Source organism: Mercurialis annua, linkage group LG5 (assembly GCF_937616625.2).
Source record: "Mercurialis annua linkage group LG5, ddMerAnnu1.2, whole genome shotgun sequence".
Lineage (NCBI taxonomy): Eukaryota > Viridiplantae > Streptophyta > Magnoliopsida > Malpighiales > Euphorbiaceae > Mercurialis > Mercurialis annua.
Window position 1 is genome coordinate 40,608,264 of NC_065574.1, and position 19,023 is coordinate 40,627,286.

Consider the following 19,023-nt stretch of genomic DNA (forward strand, 5'->3'; position numbering starts at 1 on the left):
GATCACAAGCTCATCACCCGGATAAATTTCTCTGGAAATCATTATTGAACGTTTCAGTCCTTATCACTTTTTACCTGTTCGAAAAATATATTTTCTAAATTATATGTATACTCAAAATTATAACATATTCTAAATTATAATAATTTCTAATATTTTACTAATAATAAAAAGATTAACTAAAAACAATAATACAAACTCACCTCTTGTCGTCCTCGTAAAATAATAATAGTATTCCGAAAAATAATTTCCATCTAGTTTCGAAAAAGAAATCCTCCGTCTAGCGCCAAAAAAGAATTCTGGCAAACTTCGAAAAATATCCGTCTAGCTCAAAAAAATGATTTCCGTCTAGCTCCAAAAAAGAATTACGTCGAACTTCGAAAAATTATAACGACCAACTAATAATAATAGTTTATAAGAACTTTTTTTTATTAATTTGAGTGTGAGATTGGTGTGGTGAGCATCCGGCTCACCACACCAATTTATAGCAAGCACAGTCCGCAATATCATATTGCGGGCTGTGTTTGGTCAAGAGATTTCCTGCCACAGCAGGGACTCACTGACGGCCTGTAATATGATATTGCAGGCTGGTGTTAAACTGGGTGATTAATATTAATCACTCAGTTTAACACGAGCCCGCAATATCATATTGCGAGCTGGCCCTCAGCCTGCAATTTCAAATTGCGGGCTACATGTGCCTATGCACAAAATGGGAAGTATTTCTCCATTAGACACAAATCCGAAAATACATAAGGAACGGGGGCACAAAATATTAAAAATCTGTCAAAATCCATTGTAAATTTACTACTAGGCCATTATTATATTCATCAATATATTGCATATAAATTATAATACAATAAATTCGATAAATAAAACAATTATAAAATTTATTAAAATAAATATTATATTTATGTAGAAAATATAAAAATAATTCTTCAAGTTTTTTAAAAAGGGTACATAAGTCATTTTAGTTATTTTCTTACCATTTTAGCCCTCAATATTTTTAAATAATGTAAATAAACCCTTGTATTTGAAAGAAAATAATTGAAATCATCGAAGGACTAAGTGGCAAAAAAACAAATTAAAAGGATTAACGTGGTGTATTTAGTCTTTTTTTTTGCACCTTTTAAGAATTTCAAGAGTTTAAATGACAAAACAACAACTAAAAAGCCTAACATCCTCTTTCTAAAAAAAAATTAACTCTTTATAGATCTTTAACCTTACACTTAATTTAGATTAGAATGTTGTACGTACTTAAAAAATGAAATAATTATGTAATTGAAAATATGAAATAGTATGGAATACCCACATAATTAATCTTCTTATGGTAATCCAATTTCGAAAATTTCGAATTCCATCATCTTCATCATTATATTGCTGCTCATGTCCTTCCATTGCCAGGTTTAAATTTTAACACTAAAAATATATATTATTATATTTTAATCTTTTAATTTTATATATTGTTATTGATAATTACAAATATCGTTTAACGTCATTATTTTTATGAGTTTTTTGATAAGTACGAAACTTCATAATTTTTTTGATACGGCTATGAAAATGTTTAGTAACCGTTTTTTTTCTCTTGCTTTTTGCTAGAATAGTAACTACTTTTCCTTAGCCGCAACAAGAGGGAGGTGATTTTGGCCATTTTTTGGTTCAAAATCACCTCCTTACTTTCTCGTTTTCTGTTCAAATCTCGTATTTAATTTATTTTGCGTCAATAATCACAGATCTGAGATCTGTTGTTATTTTTCTTTTTTTCTTTATGGATGTTTTGTCGTCCTTTGTGAAGTTCTGGCTCTTACCCTTTATGGGTTTTGCTATTTCCTTGATGGAATTATCTACGGAGTGTAGATCTGAAATGATATCAGTAGAAATCTTATTTTTAATATTCTCTCAATCGGACTCATTCAAAGACCAAAGAGTCGATTTGTGGTTTAAAATAACCTTCGAGTGGAGCGGACGGATCGCCGAGTTGCATATTAAAAGAGATTCGTCAATGCAATTGAAGAAATTAGATATGATCTTCTGTTATTTTACTGATGTTCTATTATTGTACTTCTTGAATGTATTGATTTATTCAATATTTGATCAAGTTGTATTTTTATTTTTCTATTAATGAGATTTTCATCATTCTCAAAAAAAAAACGTAACTACTTTTCCTTCATTATTACTTTAGTTTTTCCTTCAATTTTTTAATTTCGTATTTGCTTTTCATGTTTCAGAGTTTCAATTACCATTTTCACAAAATTAGAATTTTAATTGACTCATTTTCTTCTAAAAATAATAAATATCAGAAATTTAATTATTTATTTCCCTTTCTCGTAATTCATAAATATTACATTTTTTTATTTCTACCATAGAGATTATAATATTGAATTCTGCAAAATTTTAAAAATTGAATTTTTTGTCATGTATATCATAATTTGTCCTTTTTTATAGACAAACGTATTCCAAAATCATTTACATAACTGCTAAAAATATATAATTTTTTTTATAGTCTTCCTTTCTTGAGTTTGTTTTATTTTTCTTTATCTTTATTAAAATTATTTGTGGCTTATCTTTTCGTATAGATAAAATGATTAATTGCAAATTAATACACGAACTTTACCCTAATTTGCAATTACAACACGAACTTTGAAACTTGGCAATTTAATACACCAACTTTCATTTTTTTGGCAAATTAGTACACCGATCAATCATACAACAACACGTGGTTGTATATGACAATGTCCACGTTAATATTTTTTCAGTTCGGTGTATCAATTCACCAAAAAATGAAAATCGGTGTACCAATTTGCCAAGTTTTAAAGTTCGTGTTATAATTGCAAATTAGGGTAAAGTTTGTGTATTAATTTGCAATTAACCCTAGATAAAATGATTACATTCTTGTCATTTTTAACCTTTTTAAAAGCAATAATTTCTATCACTGTTATTATTTTGGCGTGATTTTATATCACTATTTTGGCATAAGAATCACGGATACTAGAAAACACAAATATTTTTAAATTTTTAAATTTTTTTATTCGGAAATTGAAAACAATTGAAAACTCATTCGAAATCTTATCTATCATTATAAAATTTATTATTCAAATTACCTACTAGATATTTCATGTTTAAATATTTGTAAAATTACATATTTTTTTACTCATTCGATATCTCATCTATTATCCATAAAGTTTATCATTCAAATTATCTACAAGATATTTTATATTTAAATAGTTGTAGAATTACATAGTATTTTCGTAACATTTATAAAATATTAACTTCAATTTTTCAATAAAATTTAAAGATTTTTATTCTTTATGAACTTAAATTATAAATTTTCATAAATGCTAATTTCAGTAATTGTCGTAAATATATAAACTAAATTTAGTATATATAAAATTTGTAACTTTTAATATTTATAATAATCCTTATATTTCTATTATTAACACATTTTTTCATATTTATTGTCTTTTGTTTTTGTTTATTTTTAAATGTCATTTGACCTTACCCGTTTTATGTCTTTTTAGTATCCGTGCTATCTAGTTTTTGGCGTGATGTTATATCACTACTTGACGTGATTTTATATCACTATTTTGGCGTGATTTTTTTTTCGTGATTTTATATCACTAATTGGCGTGATTTTATATCACTACATGGCGTGATTTTTCATTATTATTTTAGCGTGATTTTATATTCATTATTTTGACACTATTCTTTTACATGATGAAGTTGCCATTTTTAACACTTATATTCTATATTTTTTTAAAACATTAACAACAACGATAATTTACAATCAAATGGAATGCATTGATTTAAAATTATACTATCTCAACATTTAGAACTAAAGGACGATGAATCAATATTTTATGGATATTATATAGTTATTTTATGAAAAGTGGATAATGTAACTATTATATTATTTTTTTACTAAAACACATGTTACTTGTGTATAATTATTTAATAGTTTATTAAATCATCAATAAGTATTAAAATTAAATAAACAGTTTACTTGTACGTATTTAATGGCTTTTCTATAGTTACTTTATTTTATCTATTTTACCATGAGATGAAAATGATTTCATTTAACGGGGAAAAATGGATAAAGTAACCTTTAATTTGTTTAAATTAATAAAATAACTATAGACTATGTATTGACAAGTTGGCATAATTTTTTTTAGGGTTAAATCCTAAAAAAATTACGAACTTTACACGAAGTTTCATTTTAATCATGACCTTTAAAAGTTGCCATTTAAATGCACAAACTTTCATATTGTTTCAAATTCATCATTTCAGTGTATTTTTATTGACTAAATTCTTCACTAAACCATTAACGAAAGACTCAAATTATTAATCAACATCAAATCTTATTATCTTTCAGATAGAGTATCTAGGATTAGAAAATTTTAATTAGATAAAATACACCGAATTTTAATTTGGTGATAGATTTGAAATAAAATGAAAGTTCGTGCCTTTAAATGACAACTTTTAAAGGTCATGATTAAAATGAAACTTCATGTAAAGTTCGTGATTTTTTTAAGAATTAACCCTTTTTTTTATCTTGGCAGGAGTTTGGCTTTTTCAATTATGGCCGAAGCATTGAGATTTCAAACGTTGATGGAGGATCTGTTATTCAGACTATCATAATTTCATGATGTCGGAAATTCTTCTTTTAATGATAATAGATTTATTTGGGTGATAGCTTTTCTTAATACGTTGTTACTATAATTGAGTGGTCTATTCAGTGGCTAAAAAAGCCCATTGTCGATGACTGCATTTGCAGCTCTCATCATTTGAGTTTGGAATGGCTAACTCGATAGTGTCGATGAGTCGTTTCATTGATGTATATTTTCATATTTTATTTAATAAAGTTTACTCTATGACAAAAAAAAAACAGTATTTTGAAGGTGTAAAATACTGTTACTTATGGTTATGATATTATATTTATACAGTTAAGAGTAGGTAAAAATTATGGTGGAAATTGAGGGTAGAAAAGAGAATGAGAAAAAGGAACCAACCTTTCTTTCCCATCATTTAACCTAAACAGAAAACCAGACCCGATCAATTGGTTGGCTCACAACTGCTCGCTGGTTCATACTCCCGCCCACCGTTAAAAAGGCTTCGGTTGCAATTATCAGATTTCAGATCACCGGTGAACCCATAACCAATTGGCTCAACTCAATCGACTCTCGTCTGCCCTAACCGGTTCGCCCAATTTTCGGTTTCATATTTACTGTTAATTTTATTTTCTTTGAAAACAAAAGCAAAGCCAAATATGATGAATTTCTGTGTTAATTTGCTCGTCTCTGTTACTCAATTTGCTTAGAATTATGGTATGTATATGTCTGCAGTGTATTCATAATCATAATGCTTCTTTAGGGTTTTCTTTAAAGATTTTACATTGTTAAGAAAACCCTGAATTTTGTATCTGAGTGTTCAGCAGAAGTAAAGAATTTAGGGTTTGTGGTGTACAATGGAGTCACCAAGTTTAGGGCATAAACGTGACTCAGGGTGGAAGTATTGTGAAATGCTTAAAGAGGGTGAGAAAGTGCATATAAAGTGTATTTATTGTGGTAAAATCTTTAAAGGTGGTGGAATTTTTAGGCTTAAAGAACATCTTGCTGGTCGAAAAGGCGGTGGCCCTATATGTCAACGGGTTCCGCCTGATGTTCGGGTATTAATGGAACAGGCTCTTGATGGTTCTGCCTCTTCAGCTAAGCAGAATAAGCAAAGGGTGTCTCAGGAAAGGCTTTCTTTAGGTAATAATGACTTTGATAATACTCCTGAGCAGCCACTCACCACCACTAAAGTTACCCGTCATAAGAAGGATTTGGCTTGGAAATATTGTCAAGCTTTGAAAATTGGTGACAGGGTTCAGATTAAGTGTAATTATTGTGATAAAGTATTTAAGGGTGGTGGCATTTACCGATTCAAGGAACATCTTGCTGGTCGAAAGGGTGCTGCCCCGGTTTGTGAGCGAGTTCCGTCTGATATTCGGCTTTCCATTCAAGAGTGTTTGCATGAGGTTGTACCGAAACAAAAGAAGAAACAAAGGATGGTCACTGAGGACGGTACTGATGTTGATTCCCCAACTGTTCATGTTGATACTGACGCGTTTGCTAATCCTTTTCATTACGAGGATGATGAAAATGGAGTCCCTGTTCCAATTGATCCTTATTCAAATTTTCCACTTGACGAAGATGATTTGATAAGTCAGGGAAATACGGATTCAAGGAAAAGGGGAAGAGGTAAAACTCCCTTGGCAGTTGTTGATAATAGTGGTCCTTTGAATATTTTACATTTGAAAAAGGTAGACAATGCTATTCACTCGACAATGGGAAAGTTCTTGTATGACATAGGAGCAAATTTTGATGCGTTGGACTCCACCTATTTTCAGAGGCTCGTAGATATGCTTTCTTCTGGAGCATCAGGGATACTAGCACCCTCTAATCACGACCTTCGCGGCTGGATACTGAAGAAGTTAGTTGAGGAAATTAAAAATGACATTGAACACTTTAGGACTACATGGACTAGGACTGGCTGTTCTATCATGGTTGAAGAATGGAACTCTGAACGCGGAACAGTCTTACTAAATATTTTTGTGAATTGTTCTCAAGGAACTGTGTTTCTGAAATCTGTGGATGCATCACACATCATATATTCTCCAGATGATCTATATATGTTGCTTAAACAAGTGGTGGAAGAAGTTGGACCTGGTAATGTTTTGCAGGTGATTACACATGGTGAGAAGCATTATATTGCCGCCGGAAAAAGATTAATGGATACTTTTCCTTCTCTGTATTGGGCTCCTTGTGCAGCTCATTGCATTGATTTGATACTAGAGGATATGGGAAAACTCGAGTGGATCAATGCAGTAATTGAACAGGCTAAATCTGTCACAAGATTTGTATACAACCATAGTACAGTGTTGAATTTAATGAGAAAGTTTACGGGTGGCAAAGATATTGTGCAACAGGGCCTAACTCGTTCTGCTACTAATTTTACAATGTTGCAAAGGATGGCTGACTTTAAGCTCAGCTTGCAAACTATGATAACTTCTCAGGAGTGGATAGACTGCCCATATGCAAAGCAACTTGGAGGATCGGCAATGCTAGAAATTATAGGTAATCGATCATTTTGGTCTTCATGCATCTTGATAATCCGCCTTACAAGTCCCCTCCTACGAGTTTTGGGAATAGCTAGTAGCAAAAAGAAAGCTGGAATGGGATACATATTTGCGGGAATGTATCGAGCAAAAGAAACAATAAAGAGAGAATTTGTTAAAAGAGAGGATTACATGGTGTACTGGAATATCATAGATAATAGGTGGGATCAGCAACGGCAACCTCCTCTCCATGTTGCAGGTTTCTTTCTTAACCCAAATTTCTTCTATAGCATTGAAGGAGATGTGCATAATGAGATTACGTCAAGAGTGTTCGACTGCATAGAGAAATTGGTCCCTGATATAGAAATCCAAGATAAGATAGTCAAAGAATTACACATCTACAAGAGTGCCGCTGGAGATCTTGGGAGGAAGATGGCAATTAGATCAAGAGAAACTCTGCTTCCTGGTACGTAGTGTTGTATTGCAAAAAGAACACTTCTCCTGTTAAATTTGTTTTTTTTACCTGATCTCGTAATGGCATTTCCTTGTATTAGCTGAATGGTGGTCTACGTATGGCGGAGGCTGTCTGAATTTGGCACGTTTGGCACTTCGTATACTCAGTCAAACATGCAGCTCGATTGGGTGCAGGCGCAATCACATCCCTTTTGAAAAGGTACATGCCACGAGAAATTTGCTGGAGCGCAAACGACTCAATGATGTTGTTTTTGTGCAGTGCAACTTGCGTCTCAAACAAATGTAAGTATGGTTTTAAAGATATTTACGGGTTAACAATAACAATGTTGCTATATTGCTAATTGACTTCATTGTAGTGTTGATGAAAGCAAAAGTCAGGTTTCTGTGGACCCTATTTCATTTGACGATATCAGTGCTGTGGAAGATTGGATCCTGCAAAATGACGTTTGCATGGAAGATTATGAGAGTTCAGATTGGATGGCTCTAGTTCCCCCTTCTGCTAACGCCGCCCAAGTAGCTAACAATATGCCAGCAGGATCTGCAATTGATGAAATTGAAGACTTGGGTGTTGGTAATTGCACTTTCTGGATTTCAAAACATTCATAATATCGACACTTTTCTTTTACTTAATTGATTACAACCTTGGTTCAATTTGCAGGGTTTGCTGACTTCGAGATTTTTGAAGGGCTGAAAGAATTTAAGTAAGACCACGAGTTATAGCGCAAATAGCTGCGTTCATTGATGTCTCACTATGCTTGGCTGACGGCCCAACTGCAGAAAGGTTTATGTTTGAAGCCGTAAAACTCGGATGAAGTAGTGTGTTGAAAGGTGAAGCTTGAAAGTATGAAAATCTTTTGTACTCTGTTTTACATTATTAGAATTTGTTAGTGTTGCTGTAGTCTGATTAGTTCTAATCTGAGGTGTCCAAAAATCTTAACTTGTTGCTAAGATAAAAATGAGTAGAAGTGGTAATCTAGATTTGATTGTGTTGGTCAAGCATTAATTTCACTTAAACCAAAATAAACAATCAAACCGGCTTGGTTTAAGATTTTTATAAATATTTACTTTTACTTTGGTAATTGACCAAAATGTTTATTTCATATAAAATTTATAATTTTATTGGTTTTAACCAAATTAATTGAGTAAAGCAACTAATTTGATCAGTTTGGTTATATATTATTTAGTTTTTCGGTTTGTTCAGTTAAAGGAATCTGAACTGAACCAAATACTCTTGTGATTGCTAACAAAGCCTTGCTTAAAATTAGATTTGATGTTGAATAACACATTCTGAAGTAGTTTTCTAGTTCCAAGTTGTTTTTTTGTATTCCCAATTTTGGTCAAATCATATTGTATGTATGCAGCTATTCAGATGCACGTTTCAAGGTTTTGATTACAGGAAACGATCATCGGCGAACAGGAGATGCAAATTGTGAGTACTCCCTCTACAGACTTGTACTCCATGGATAGCTTTATCCTGAACTGTCTTTCTAATCACAGATGACAAACTTTCTATACATAAGATTAAAAGATATGGTGAAACAATATCCCTTTCCCCGTTTAAGGTAGAATGTCGCTTTACCGTGAAAGAACTGCAAAAAATGGAATTGGTTACCATGAATATTTCTTAATTCTTTTGGACGAAAAAATAATTCAATTATATATTTTCACGAAAAGTAAACATGAGATAAAAAATTCAGTCTTGCGTACTGCTTATTCCGATGAAATACCAGACAAGAAAAATACAACTTGATCACTAGCTAAGACCCCTAAATGAGCGACTTACCTATTTTAATTGTAGAAATTATCAAAATCAATGGCTGACTAGATGAAAGAACATGAAAACCTAAGATGTAGAATAATCAAATTTCGACTTTTTTTCTCTTTATTTAAGAATTTGAATTTAATAAGAAGACGGCGCGTCTAAAATAAAATGGTCGGACTTTCTTTATTATTAATTGATTTTCATTTTATTAATTTTAATCTTTACAGAACGAATCAGTCCTTACAACTAATAAGCATTTTTAAGAAAGAATGAGATTCGTTTTTTTATCCATTCAAAGCTTTCATAAGGAAGAACTTATTAATTCGATCCTTTTCGGCTAAACATAATTCTTTAGATTGCTGTTTCTACATTGCCTCCTCTTTTTTAGAGAGTAGTTATAAAAAATATTATGCTTTTGAAATAATTGCTAAAACTACTTAGAGTTTGAAATTTTATTTTTTATTCTTTTTCTTCCGAATATACTATATTTACTTTTTTTTATTTAATAAAATTTACACATCATTTATCAAATTAACCAAAAACCAAAGTTTAGATTTTTTTTATCTTAATTTCCAGATTAAACTTAATTTAGTAGTAGATTGAACATTAATTTTGTTTGGGTTCCTAGGCCTTCAAATTAGTACTTCTAGCTTTGACACTAGTCCTGTTTAAACCTCTAGGTTTCCGGATTAGTTTCTACCTGCGAGTAAATCTCGTCTGAACTTTAGGTTACTGCATTAACTTGTACCTCGTGACACGTGAGCTACACCTTATTTCCTTTAAACCAAACTTAGGTAAACCGATTAAAGCATTACACCTAAATGGAACCTATCTAGTTCCGAGTTTGGAATTATTTTCTTGCAAACAGTATCAAACACTCTTTTATCTTTGTATTCAAGTAATTGATAATACTGATAAACAAAGTACTTGACCAAAATCAAGAACCTAACTAGAAAGTGTTGAAACAAAACTTCCAATCTGCTGTGCAAAAACTCACACTACACAAGGAATTGATGATAAGCCCAGAAAAAAAAAGAATGAAAAGAAATAGAATAGGCAAACCAAAATAAGAAAACATGAAAACTAATAACGTTTTCCCAGAATGATGCCAAGGATGACAGAAACAAGGGCCACCCCCAAAATAAACTTGAAGTGCAATGCAGGAGAAGCCTCTGCAACTGCAGTAGTAGAAGCAGAAGCAGATGCAGCCTCCACCGCCTTTTTCTTACTCTTCCTCTTCGTCGGAGTTGTAAATGTTTCTCCGATGTCTCTTGATTTTATTTCTGTGCCGTCCTTCACATCATCAACCTGCACAAATTTCAGTGAGATTATGTCAAACTTGGTTATATATTTATGCAGTCTTGGGGGCCCCATAATGAATAATGGAGTGCATGAACTCACCTTTTTCAACAACTTTGCATCAGCCAGTTCTAGTTTCTGCTCAAGCTCCTTCACTTGGTTAACTAGAAGTATGGTTTCTTTTTTCTTGGCTTCAAGCTCTTCAATGGATTTCTTCAGGGCTGCTTCCTTTTTAGCATCTGCTTCTTCCTGTTTGATTGGACATGGCAGACAAGTTTCAGAAAATATAAAACCACAAGGACAGTAAGAACTAACACACACCAAGAAATGATACTTCCTTGAACTTCATTGAGCTTCCGTTTTTAATACTTTTGTTAAGCATAAAGGTACTTGGGATTATATGATTACCTCTTCTTTCAGTCGAGCTTCAGCTGTTGCCAATTTTCCCTCAAGTTCCTGGAGATGGGATTGCAATACGGATTTCTCATCCATAGCAGCCTTTAGATTTTTAATCTCGGATTTTAGGATATCATCGCTTGCCTTCTGCTCTTTCAGTTGCTCTTCAAGCTGGACGATCACAGATTGGAGTTCCTTCTTGGAGTTTTGATATGAGTCATTAAGCAGGTTTTTCTCTTCCACAGCAGAAGATAGCTGCATATGCACAGTTTATCGAGTCAGACGACCATATCAACTAACTCGTTTTACAAGAATTCAAAAGGAAGTGTATCAAACCTGAGACTGCAGTCTTTTCCCTTCATCAGTGAGCTGCTGGGTCAAATCTTCAATAGCTTTGTTTGAAGTGTGAAGCTGTTCTACTGTTTCATCCTTCTCAGAATGGGTTGCAGACAGTTTTGCCTCTAAACCACTCAGTTTTGACTCGTTGGAGGCCAGTTCTTGTGTGAGCTTCAAATTTACCTCAGCTAGTCCTTCATTCTCCTTCTCAAAGTGGCTAGACTTGGTTTGCAATTCCTCAACAATACTTTCCAATTGTTTTAATTTTATGTGAGCCTCTTCCAACTCAAGTTTTCGGGTTTCAGCTATGGAAGATACTTCACGAGTTTGCTCTCCATGTAATTTTATTTGGCTTTCATGTGCATTGAGCTTGTCGTTCAAATCTTTTGTTTCAGATTCCCTCTGAGCCAATCTCTCAATGGCCTCTTTTAGCTCCTCTTCTACTTGTAACAGCCGGGCTTCAGTTGAAGAATGGAGTTCTAAAGCCCTCGAGTGCTTATCTGATATTTCTGAGATAGTGCTTACGTGAGAAGCAAGTTGTTCAGCTGAGGCCTCCTTCTGAGAAACTTCAGAATTCAGCAAATCCTGAAGTTCATCGACCTTGCTTCTGAGTTGATTGTTTCTCTCGATTAAGAGTTCATTCTCTGCTTGAGAGTTAGAAGCCTTATTTTCTGCTTCCAAAATCTGCTTTCCAAGTTCTTCATTTGCGGTTTCCACAGAAGCCACTTTTAGCAAACACAAATCTAATTCTTCCTTCAAAGTTGCAGATTTTCCAGCTGCTTCTGATACCTGGTCTTCATATGACTTCACTTGGTCTTGGAGAGTCATCAGTTTGTCAACCAGCAATTTTGCCTCAGAGTCTTTGTTGGTGAAGTTTGCTAAAGTTTCTTGAAGTTTGAGTTCTGAATCTCTAGCTAAAGATTCATGCAATGTTTCAAGCTCTGATTTTCTCACAGTAGCTTCCTCTAATAGCTTCACTTGTTGCTCCAGTTGCTCCTCGGTAGACTTGAGCTTCAACATCACATCGCTTTCTCTCAATCCAGCAGCTGATAGATCTTTTTCAATGGACTCCAACTTCTCTTGCATCACATTCAACTCATTGCGCAAGACTTCCACAAGATTCTCGGCTTCAGACAGCTTCTCAGTGGTACTGCTTGAAGCATCTTCTAAGATTTTCTTTTCGGTAGTTACTGAATTAAGGCATTCTGTCAGATCTCGCTCCTTTTCACTGGCTGCTTGCATTGCAATTTCAAGGCATGATGCTTTTGCTTGGAATGCTTCAAGCTCCGATGAAAGTTCAGATGCCTTGTTGAAGTATTTGTTGGACTCTGCTTCTGCATCCACAGATTTTTTTTCTAATGTGCTGATCTGCTCTTCTAGTTCCTGAATCCTGTACTTCTCTGCTTCAAGTAACAGCTCTAGTTCATTGACCTTTTTGCTAGCGTCCTCTACTTTTGAATGAGACATCTGGAACAGATCTTCAAGTTCAAGGCCGCGCTGATGGCTCATATTTGCTCGGTCCTCATGTTCAGCAGACTTCTCAGTAGCAATTCTTAACTCCTCCTCAAGCTCTGCAGTTTTCGATGATGACTGATTTAGAGAAGATTCAAGGTTGGTTATCTTGACCTGGTATTCCTGTATCTGATCGCTCAACTGTTTCTTTTCTTCCTCCAAATCTTTTAATGCATTACTTAGTTCAGATACTTTCACAGAGAATTCGTTTGCTTCTCTCTCAGCATCACTGCATTTCAGTTCAACTAAATTCAGTTGTTGCTCAAGCTCCACATTCTTCTGCTCTATTGCAATAGAACGTGTCTCAAATTCTCTCAGTTGGGATTTTGCATTTTCTGCTGCCTCATTTGAAGCTTTAATTAAATCCTCAAGGTCCAAATTCTTTTGAGTAGCTGATGCTACAGCAATTCCTGACTCGCTGTGAAGCTCTTCCAGAGATTTCAATTTTTGTTCAAGCTCTGCATTGTTTGATAAAGCTTGAGACAAAAGCGAATCCGTTTTCAAGAAATTCTCATCTGAAACTTTCAACTTGTTCTCAACGTCACTGCATAATTCTTTCATTTGTGCTGCATTACTAGTAAGATTGGTTACAGTTGCTTCAAGAGCTTCTTTTTCTTTCACTACTTTAGCCAATTCGTCATTTAAAGTTGACACCTCTGCTTCCTTGTTTTGAATCTTGGCTTCAGCGGATTCCCTTGCATCAACTTCCTCCTTCAGCTTCAATTTTATGGCTTCCAACTGAGAAACCTTTTCCTGAAGATCTTCTTTGGTGGCACTGACCAAGCTCTCCAAGGACAAGAAATCTTCCTTCATCTGAGTTTCCGAAACCCTTTTCAATTCCAAATCTTGTGTTAATTCAGTTACAAGAGCCTCCTTTGAAGAAACTCTTTCTTCCATGTCCAGCAGTTGTGATTTTGAAAGTGCCAATTCTTCCGTAACAGCTGAAAGTTGTGTGGTAGCGTTTTGAAGGGCTTCTTCGACCTTCTGGTTTTCGGCAATCTTCTCATAGAGGCTCTGAACTTCCTTTTGAAGAGTAGTCATCTGATTTTCCATTTCGTTTGCAGTTACTTTTGCCTCCTCAAGCAGCCTCTCGAATTCCGAAGCTCTTTGTGTCGCAGAATCAGCATGAGAACCGCTTTCTTTGTGCAACTCCTCAAATCTCTTGGCCTCAGCTGCAGAAACCTGCAGTTCCTGTTCCAACTCTTGCATCTTCTTTTTGGAGCTGTCAAGATCAAGGCTGAGGCCATCGAATGACTCCTTCACTTGCATCAATTCCTTGTGCTTCGTTTCTTGCACCTGCAGAGCTTCTTGCAAAGAGTTGAGCTGCAAACTGTATTTCTCCTCGGCTTCAATTATCTGCTCTTGCAATTTCTTGTTAGTTACTTGAAGCTCCTCATACTTCTTTTCACTTCCCTCCAGCTTCTCCTTTACAAGCAATACCTCTTCCCGCACCTTGGCATTCTCAGACTCGGACAGCTTTAAGGATTCAGCTACTCTTGTTAATTCGAGTTCCAATTCCTTGGCATTCTCTTGAGCTTCCAGTAACTCCCTGCTTAAACTTCCTTCAATCGTCGACACCTCTGCAGTTGCTTCATTCGCATTAACCAATTCCTTCTCTACCTTTATGAATTCTCCATCAGTCTCTCCTTTTTCTACCTCTGCCAACTCTCCGTTTGTTGCCTGTTTCAAAGATAAATCGAATATTTTTTATTTTCCCAATTTCTGGGATAGTTTTCATTCATATTGCACTATTGAATCCTATATTTCGGCGTTTCAATTTTGTTTATCTAACTCCAAAACCACCTATTCCTTGTAAAATATTGTTTTGTGATTTTCCATTTCAATATTTCTTGTGTCTATGTTTTCATTACAAGGAATCAAAAACACAATCAGTGACATCCTTGGTTCATAACAAGCATCACGGAGAGAACGACGTCGGAAATTTTATATTGAAAGAAGAATTAACATTTGTATCACAGGTGATTGTCAAAAACTTACCTTGATGGGCTCAGCTTTATCCTCACTATCACCCTTCATTATTGGCACATCTGAAACTTGGGTGGCTTCTTCCATGTTTAGATTTGTATCTGTGAAATATATACAAAGTTAAGCATGAGTTAAAATTTGAAAATACTTAATTGAATTAATAATTAAGAAACATTGGAAAATGCTACACAAAGCACAAACTTAACTGAAAATCACTCTCAACTTTCACATGAAAAATATAAAATCTAACCACAGAATTACATTGCCATTCTGTTTTGTGGAATTCATTTCAAGTCATTACATTACATTATTTACAGATAACATTTAATTTAAATATGAAAAATACATTTCATTCTAGATATGAAATATCAACTATACTGATTGGTTTTATTCTAGTTTTTTATTTCCTAAACAATTCATTAGATATGTGTGAGCATGAACAAGAATTTGATGTTCACAAGTTTTTAAGCTTACACATATTTAAAAACTATATATTCGAAATGCAGAATTATAAAACAAAATATCTAGATTTTTTAAAACTAAATATTCTAAATTTTATCCCTATACAGCCTCATATATAAAAACATTTATTTTATGTAGACTTTTACATCAACTCAGGAAGAATATAAAAAAACTATGATATTGACAGAGTGTATTAGCTGACCTGGCAGCTAGATTTTGTAATCTATGGTGTATCGGTGACAAAAAGACACATCAGATAAATAAATAAATGAATTAATTAGTTCAGTAGCTGTAAAATGCTCAGACTTTAACTGAAAACTGTTTCAATTTGAAAAGAAAACTGAAACCAGTACATTTCTTATTACAGAAAAACTCATTTAAGTAAAGCATTTAATATTTCATTAATTTTAGGTGCGTTTGGTTAAATTATCTTTTCAGTTTTAAAATCGTAAAAGAAGAAACTTAAAACAATTGAAATAATCAAATTAATGTCTATAAGAGAAATAAATAAATCAACCAAATACTAAAAAAGTCAGAAATTAATATACATTTTTTTATTACAAAGTACTACTAGCAGATTTGCACATGAAAATTTCAGCCTCATCATAATAAGTGGATGGATCATGATAACATAAATTTATTATTATCCAACCAACTATAATTGTATACCCTGGCCACCGCCCAGACCCAATTTTTTTTTAATTCAATGAAAATAATTTAACCAATAAACTATAGTTCAAATGGTATAAATACTGGGCATCAAACTGTCAAAATCGAAAATTCATTTTTCCAATTATCAAAAAAAAAAATTAATTCGTTAAATTACGAAAATATTGCTCCAGCGACAACATGAAAGTTTCAGTTATTCCCCCTAAACTCCAAAAAAAAGTTGTAAAATATTTATTTGGTGTTTCATTTTACAAATTACAAGTCGGCTGAGGAGATTAAAAAATAATACTATATAAAAACAGACGTTGAAATGTCATATAAATAAATTTTGCTTATGCTATGTTGATTGATCTTCTAATAATTTATTACTTAAAGAGGATTTTTAAATTAATTTAAAGCGGATTTTTAAATTAATTTAAAGAGGATTAATGAGGCCTAAATTGCACATCAACACCCCAAAATAAATATTATATTGCACATCGGGGCCCCCTAAAGGAAATATTATCATATTAAGATAAGGGTGCGTGCAGAAAATTTGACCCACCCTCTAATTTTGTAATAATGAACAATAAACTAAGAAAAATTTGAAATAAATAAATGAACATGCCTACCATGATCACATATATACATGTAAGGCAAGACCTGAACAGTAGTAATTGTGACAAAACTTACAACCCTGCATTATTGTTTTATTCATTTGTTTGGTGACTTTTGTTTTTTTTATTGTATAAGCAGGACAAAAACTATATTAAGATCTAAATCATACATCTGACCCATCATGTGAAACTATTAATTTCTATTTGTCCTTTTAATTAAAAAGAAAAAAATTGATTCCATGACATTTGAGCTATAGTTTAGTAGTAAACTATTAAATATATTACAAATTATATAATTAGCTAATAACAGTACTTGCCACTCCAAATCTGAAGCGATTGAAATTCTCCTTTTGTGATAAAACGTTGAAAAGTAATGCAATCTAGGCCATCCATTTGAGAAGATGAGATGCATCAATCAGTCAATTTTGTTTTAAATAAACATTATATAAATGGAAGAACCAAAAAGGAACCGTAGTGGGTGGGCCCTGTCTTCTTTTCTTTTGTTTCATTTTCTAACCTCAAAAGTATAATTATAAAAAAGACGGTGACAGCTCAATTCTCCTATTATTTGCAATTCAATCCCATAATTCCCATATTTTCCTAGAATAAACAAAATGCATTTAACATTCAATTTTTCTTTTATCAGAAAAGATTCAAATACAAGGGACTTCTAATTAAAGGAAAATTAATTTACCAATTTCACACCATTTAAAATTAATTCAAATGAAATTGATACACTTACATATATACTGCTTTTAGCTAGAAAGGAATTCTTAGCAAGTTATAGTTCTTGTTTAATTTCAACAACTAATAATTCTATTTCACCAGTAAACTATAATTCAAACAGTATAAACGGTATACAATATTATATTAAACTACAGATTCAATTCTTCTTATAAGCACTTCTCTTCTCGATTATCAAAAAATAATATCATTTCACTTCCGATCAACTTCAACTAAAATTGATATAGAGGTGGAAAACTAATTTTTTTAAGTTAAAATTAGAAAAAAAACAGAGGTTGTAAGGAAATTAATTTTGTGTTGATCTTTTGAAAAACTAGAATTAGAAGATGATGATCATGTAAATAAAGGATGAATAGCCGATGAGTTGAGATAACAAAAACTAAATAAAAAAACTACAGAAAACAAGGAGAGATGTGATTACCGTGTAAGAGATCGAGAGCTGCCTGCCTCTGATTTCAACAATCCGATTCCTTTTTTGGTTTTCAAAAATTCAATCTCAAATTTTAGAGTAAAGTTTTAAGACAAAAATGAAATATTGTGAGAGAGTATCTTTGGAATATAAGAAAGAGTGTGGACTCCCACTGCAAAATATTGGGGTGGGTTGGGTCCCATTTGTCAAACAGCCAATCTTTACTATGGGTTTGGTTTGGTCCAATGCTGCCGTTTTGGTTCTCTTCTTTCCTTTTTGCCCTCTCTATTTCGTTTATTTACTATCTTATCATAACTCGTAAAAACTACTTTATCCCGCCTCAACTTATGTTATGTGCCCAATTGGCTCATCAATTTAGCGCTTGCTCTAATTAAACACAAACCTATCAGTTTTTATCCGTTTTAAGGCAGCATGTGGCCAATGTGGGCCTAGCCTGAATAGTTAAGTGGAAATTAGGCCCAGCACGTTAAAAGGCCTAAATAATCTCATCAGCACCGCGCGGCCCATCCTCCATCTTTTTTACGATCTTATTGTTTTTGTATTGCAGATTAGTACTTTTCGTTTCTTATTTTACCGTTAATCTCATTTCAATTATCTCTCAGCTATTAATCCTTCGCTATAATCTAGGTGTTTTGTCTGTCATTGCATGTTTAAATTTCCTTCTTTTTCTCTTTTAACCGCTCCATTTCCTTACTGACTTTGTGTTTTCTTAACTGCTCAACCACGATTACTTAGTGTTCTTTGCGTTCAGTTTTTTAATTTCATACTCTTCACAAAATGGTTACTACTCGCTCAGTTTCGAAAAAAAATCCTAAATCTCCCTCTAAAATCCCTAAACGAAAGAATCCAGCGATGAAACGGAAGATTGATTTTGTGGAGACTGAAATGAGAGTTTCAGATGATCATGATGACGATGACGACGATTTTCAGGAAGTTCCGATGCAAGTTAAGAAAAAAATGAAATCAAACTTTTCTGTTGGTGAAAGTTCTAAAGCTATTAGAAATGTTAAGGTATTTTGTTTGTTACATTTTTTTATTAATTGCATTTTATTTGTTATTTATTAGTTAATAATGTGAATATTGTGTGATTTGGAATTTTTAATCAGTTTATAAATGCTTATGTGGTTAATTTACTCGTTTATTTAATATTGTTAATTTATATTATAATTATCTTACTAGTTTCTAATGGTTATCTGTTTTTATTTTTGTTTTCTAATTTTGTTATAATATACATATATTTGTATATAGGTTTGTTTTTGTGTTACTATGT

The 19,023-nt window shown here is 33.0% G+C and overlaps 2 protein-coding genes across 4 annotated transcripts; one reads left to right on the forward strand and one right to left on the reverse strand.

Moving 5' to 3' along the window:
* Window positions 1-4,950: 4,950 nt before the first annotated feature.
* On the forward strand, window positions 4,951-8,545 carry LOC126681279 (uncharacterized). The gene is made up of 4 exons (XM_050376793.1): window positions 4,951-7,553; window positions 7,642-7,843; window positions 7,918-8,132; window positions 8,220-8,545. Exons 1-4 carry the CDS (start codon window positions 5,456-5,458, stop codon window positions 8,264-8,266), a joined length of 2,562 nt encoding a protein of 853 aa, XP_050232750.1. The 5' UTR covers window positions 4,951-5,455; the 3' UTR covers window positions 8,267-8,545.
* Window positions 8,546-10,191: 1,646 nt separating this feature from the next.
* Window positions 10,192-17,895, reverse strand: LOC126680185 (uncharacterized). 3 transcript variants are annotated; one of them, XM_050375243.2, is made up of 6 exons: window positions 17,745-17,894; window positions 14,865-14,953; window positions 11,355-14,546; window positions 11,031-11,273; window positions 10,725-10,871; window positions 10,192-10,631 (listed from the first exon to the last, which is right to left on the reverse strand). In XM_050375243.2, exons 2-6 carry the CDS (start codon window positions 14,937-14,939, stop codon window positions 10,407-10,409), a joined length of 3,882 nt encoding a protein of 1,293 aa, XP_050231200.1. In that variant the 5' UTR covers window positions 14,940-14,953; window positions 17,745-17,894; the 3' UTR covers window positions 10,192-10,406. The 3 variants fall into 3 exon arrangements, with proteins under 3 accessions (XP_050231200.1, XP_050231198.1, XP_050231199.1); XM_050375241.1 differs by having other exon boundaries at window positions 10,192-10,871; window positions 17,745-17,895; XM_050375242.2 differs by lacking the exon at window positions 17,745-17,894 and adding an exon at window positions 15,059-15,127 and having other exon boundaries at window positions 10,192-10,871.
* Between the last annotated feature and the right edge of the window lie 1,128 nt (window positions 17,896-19,023).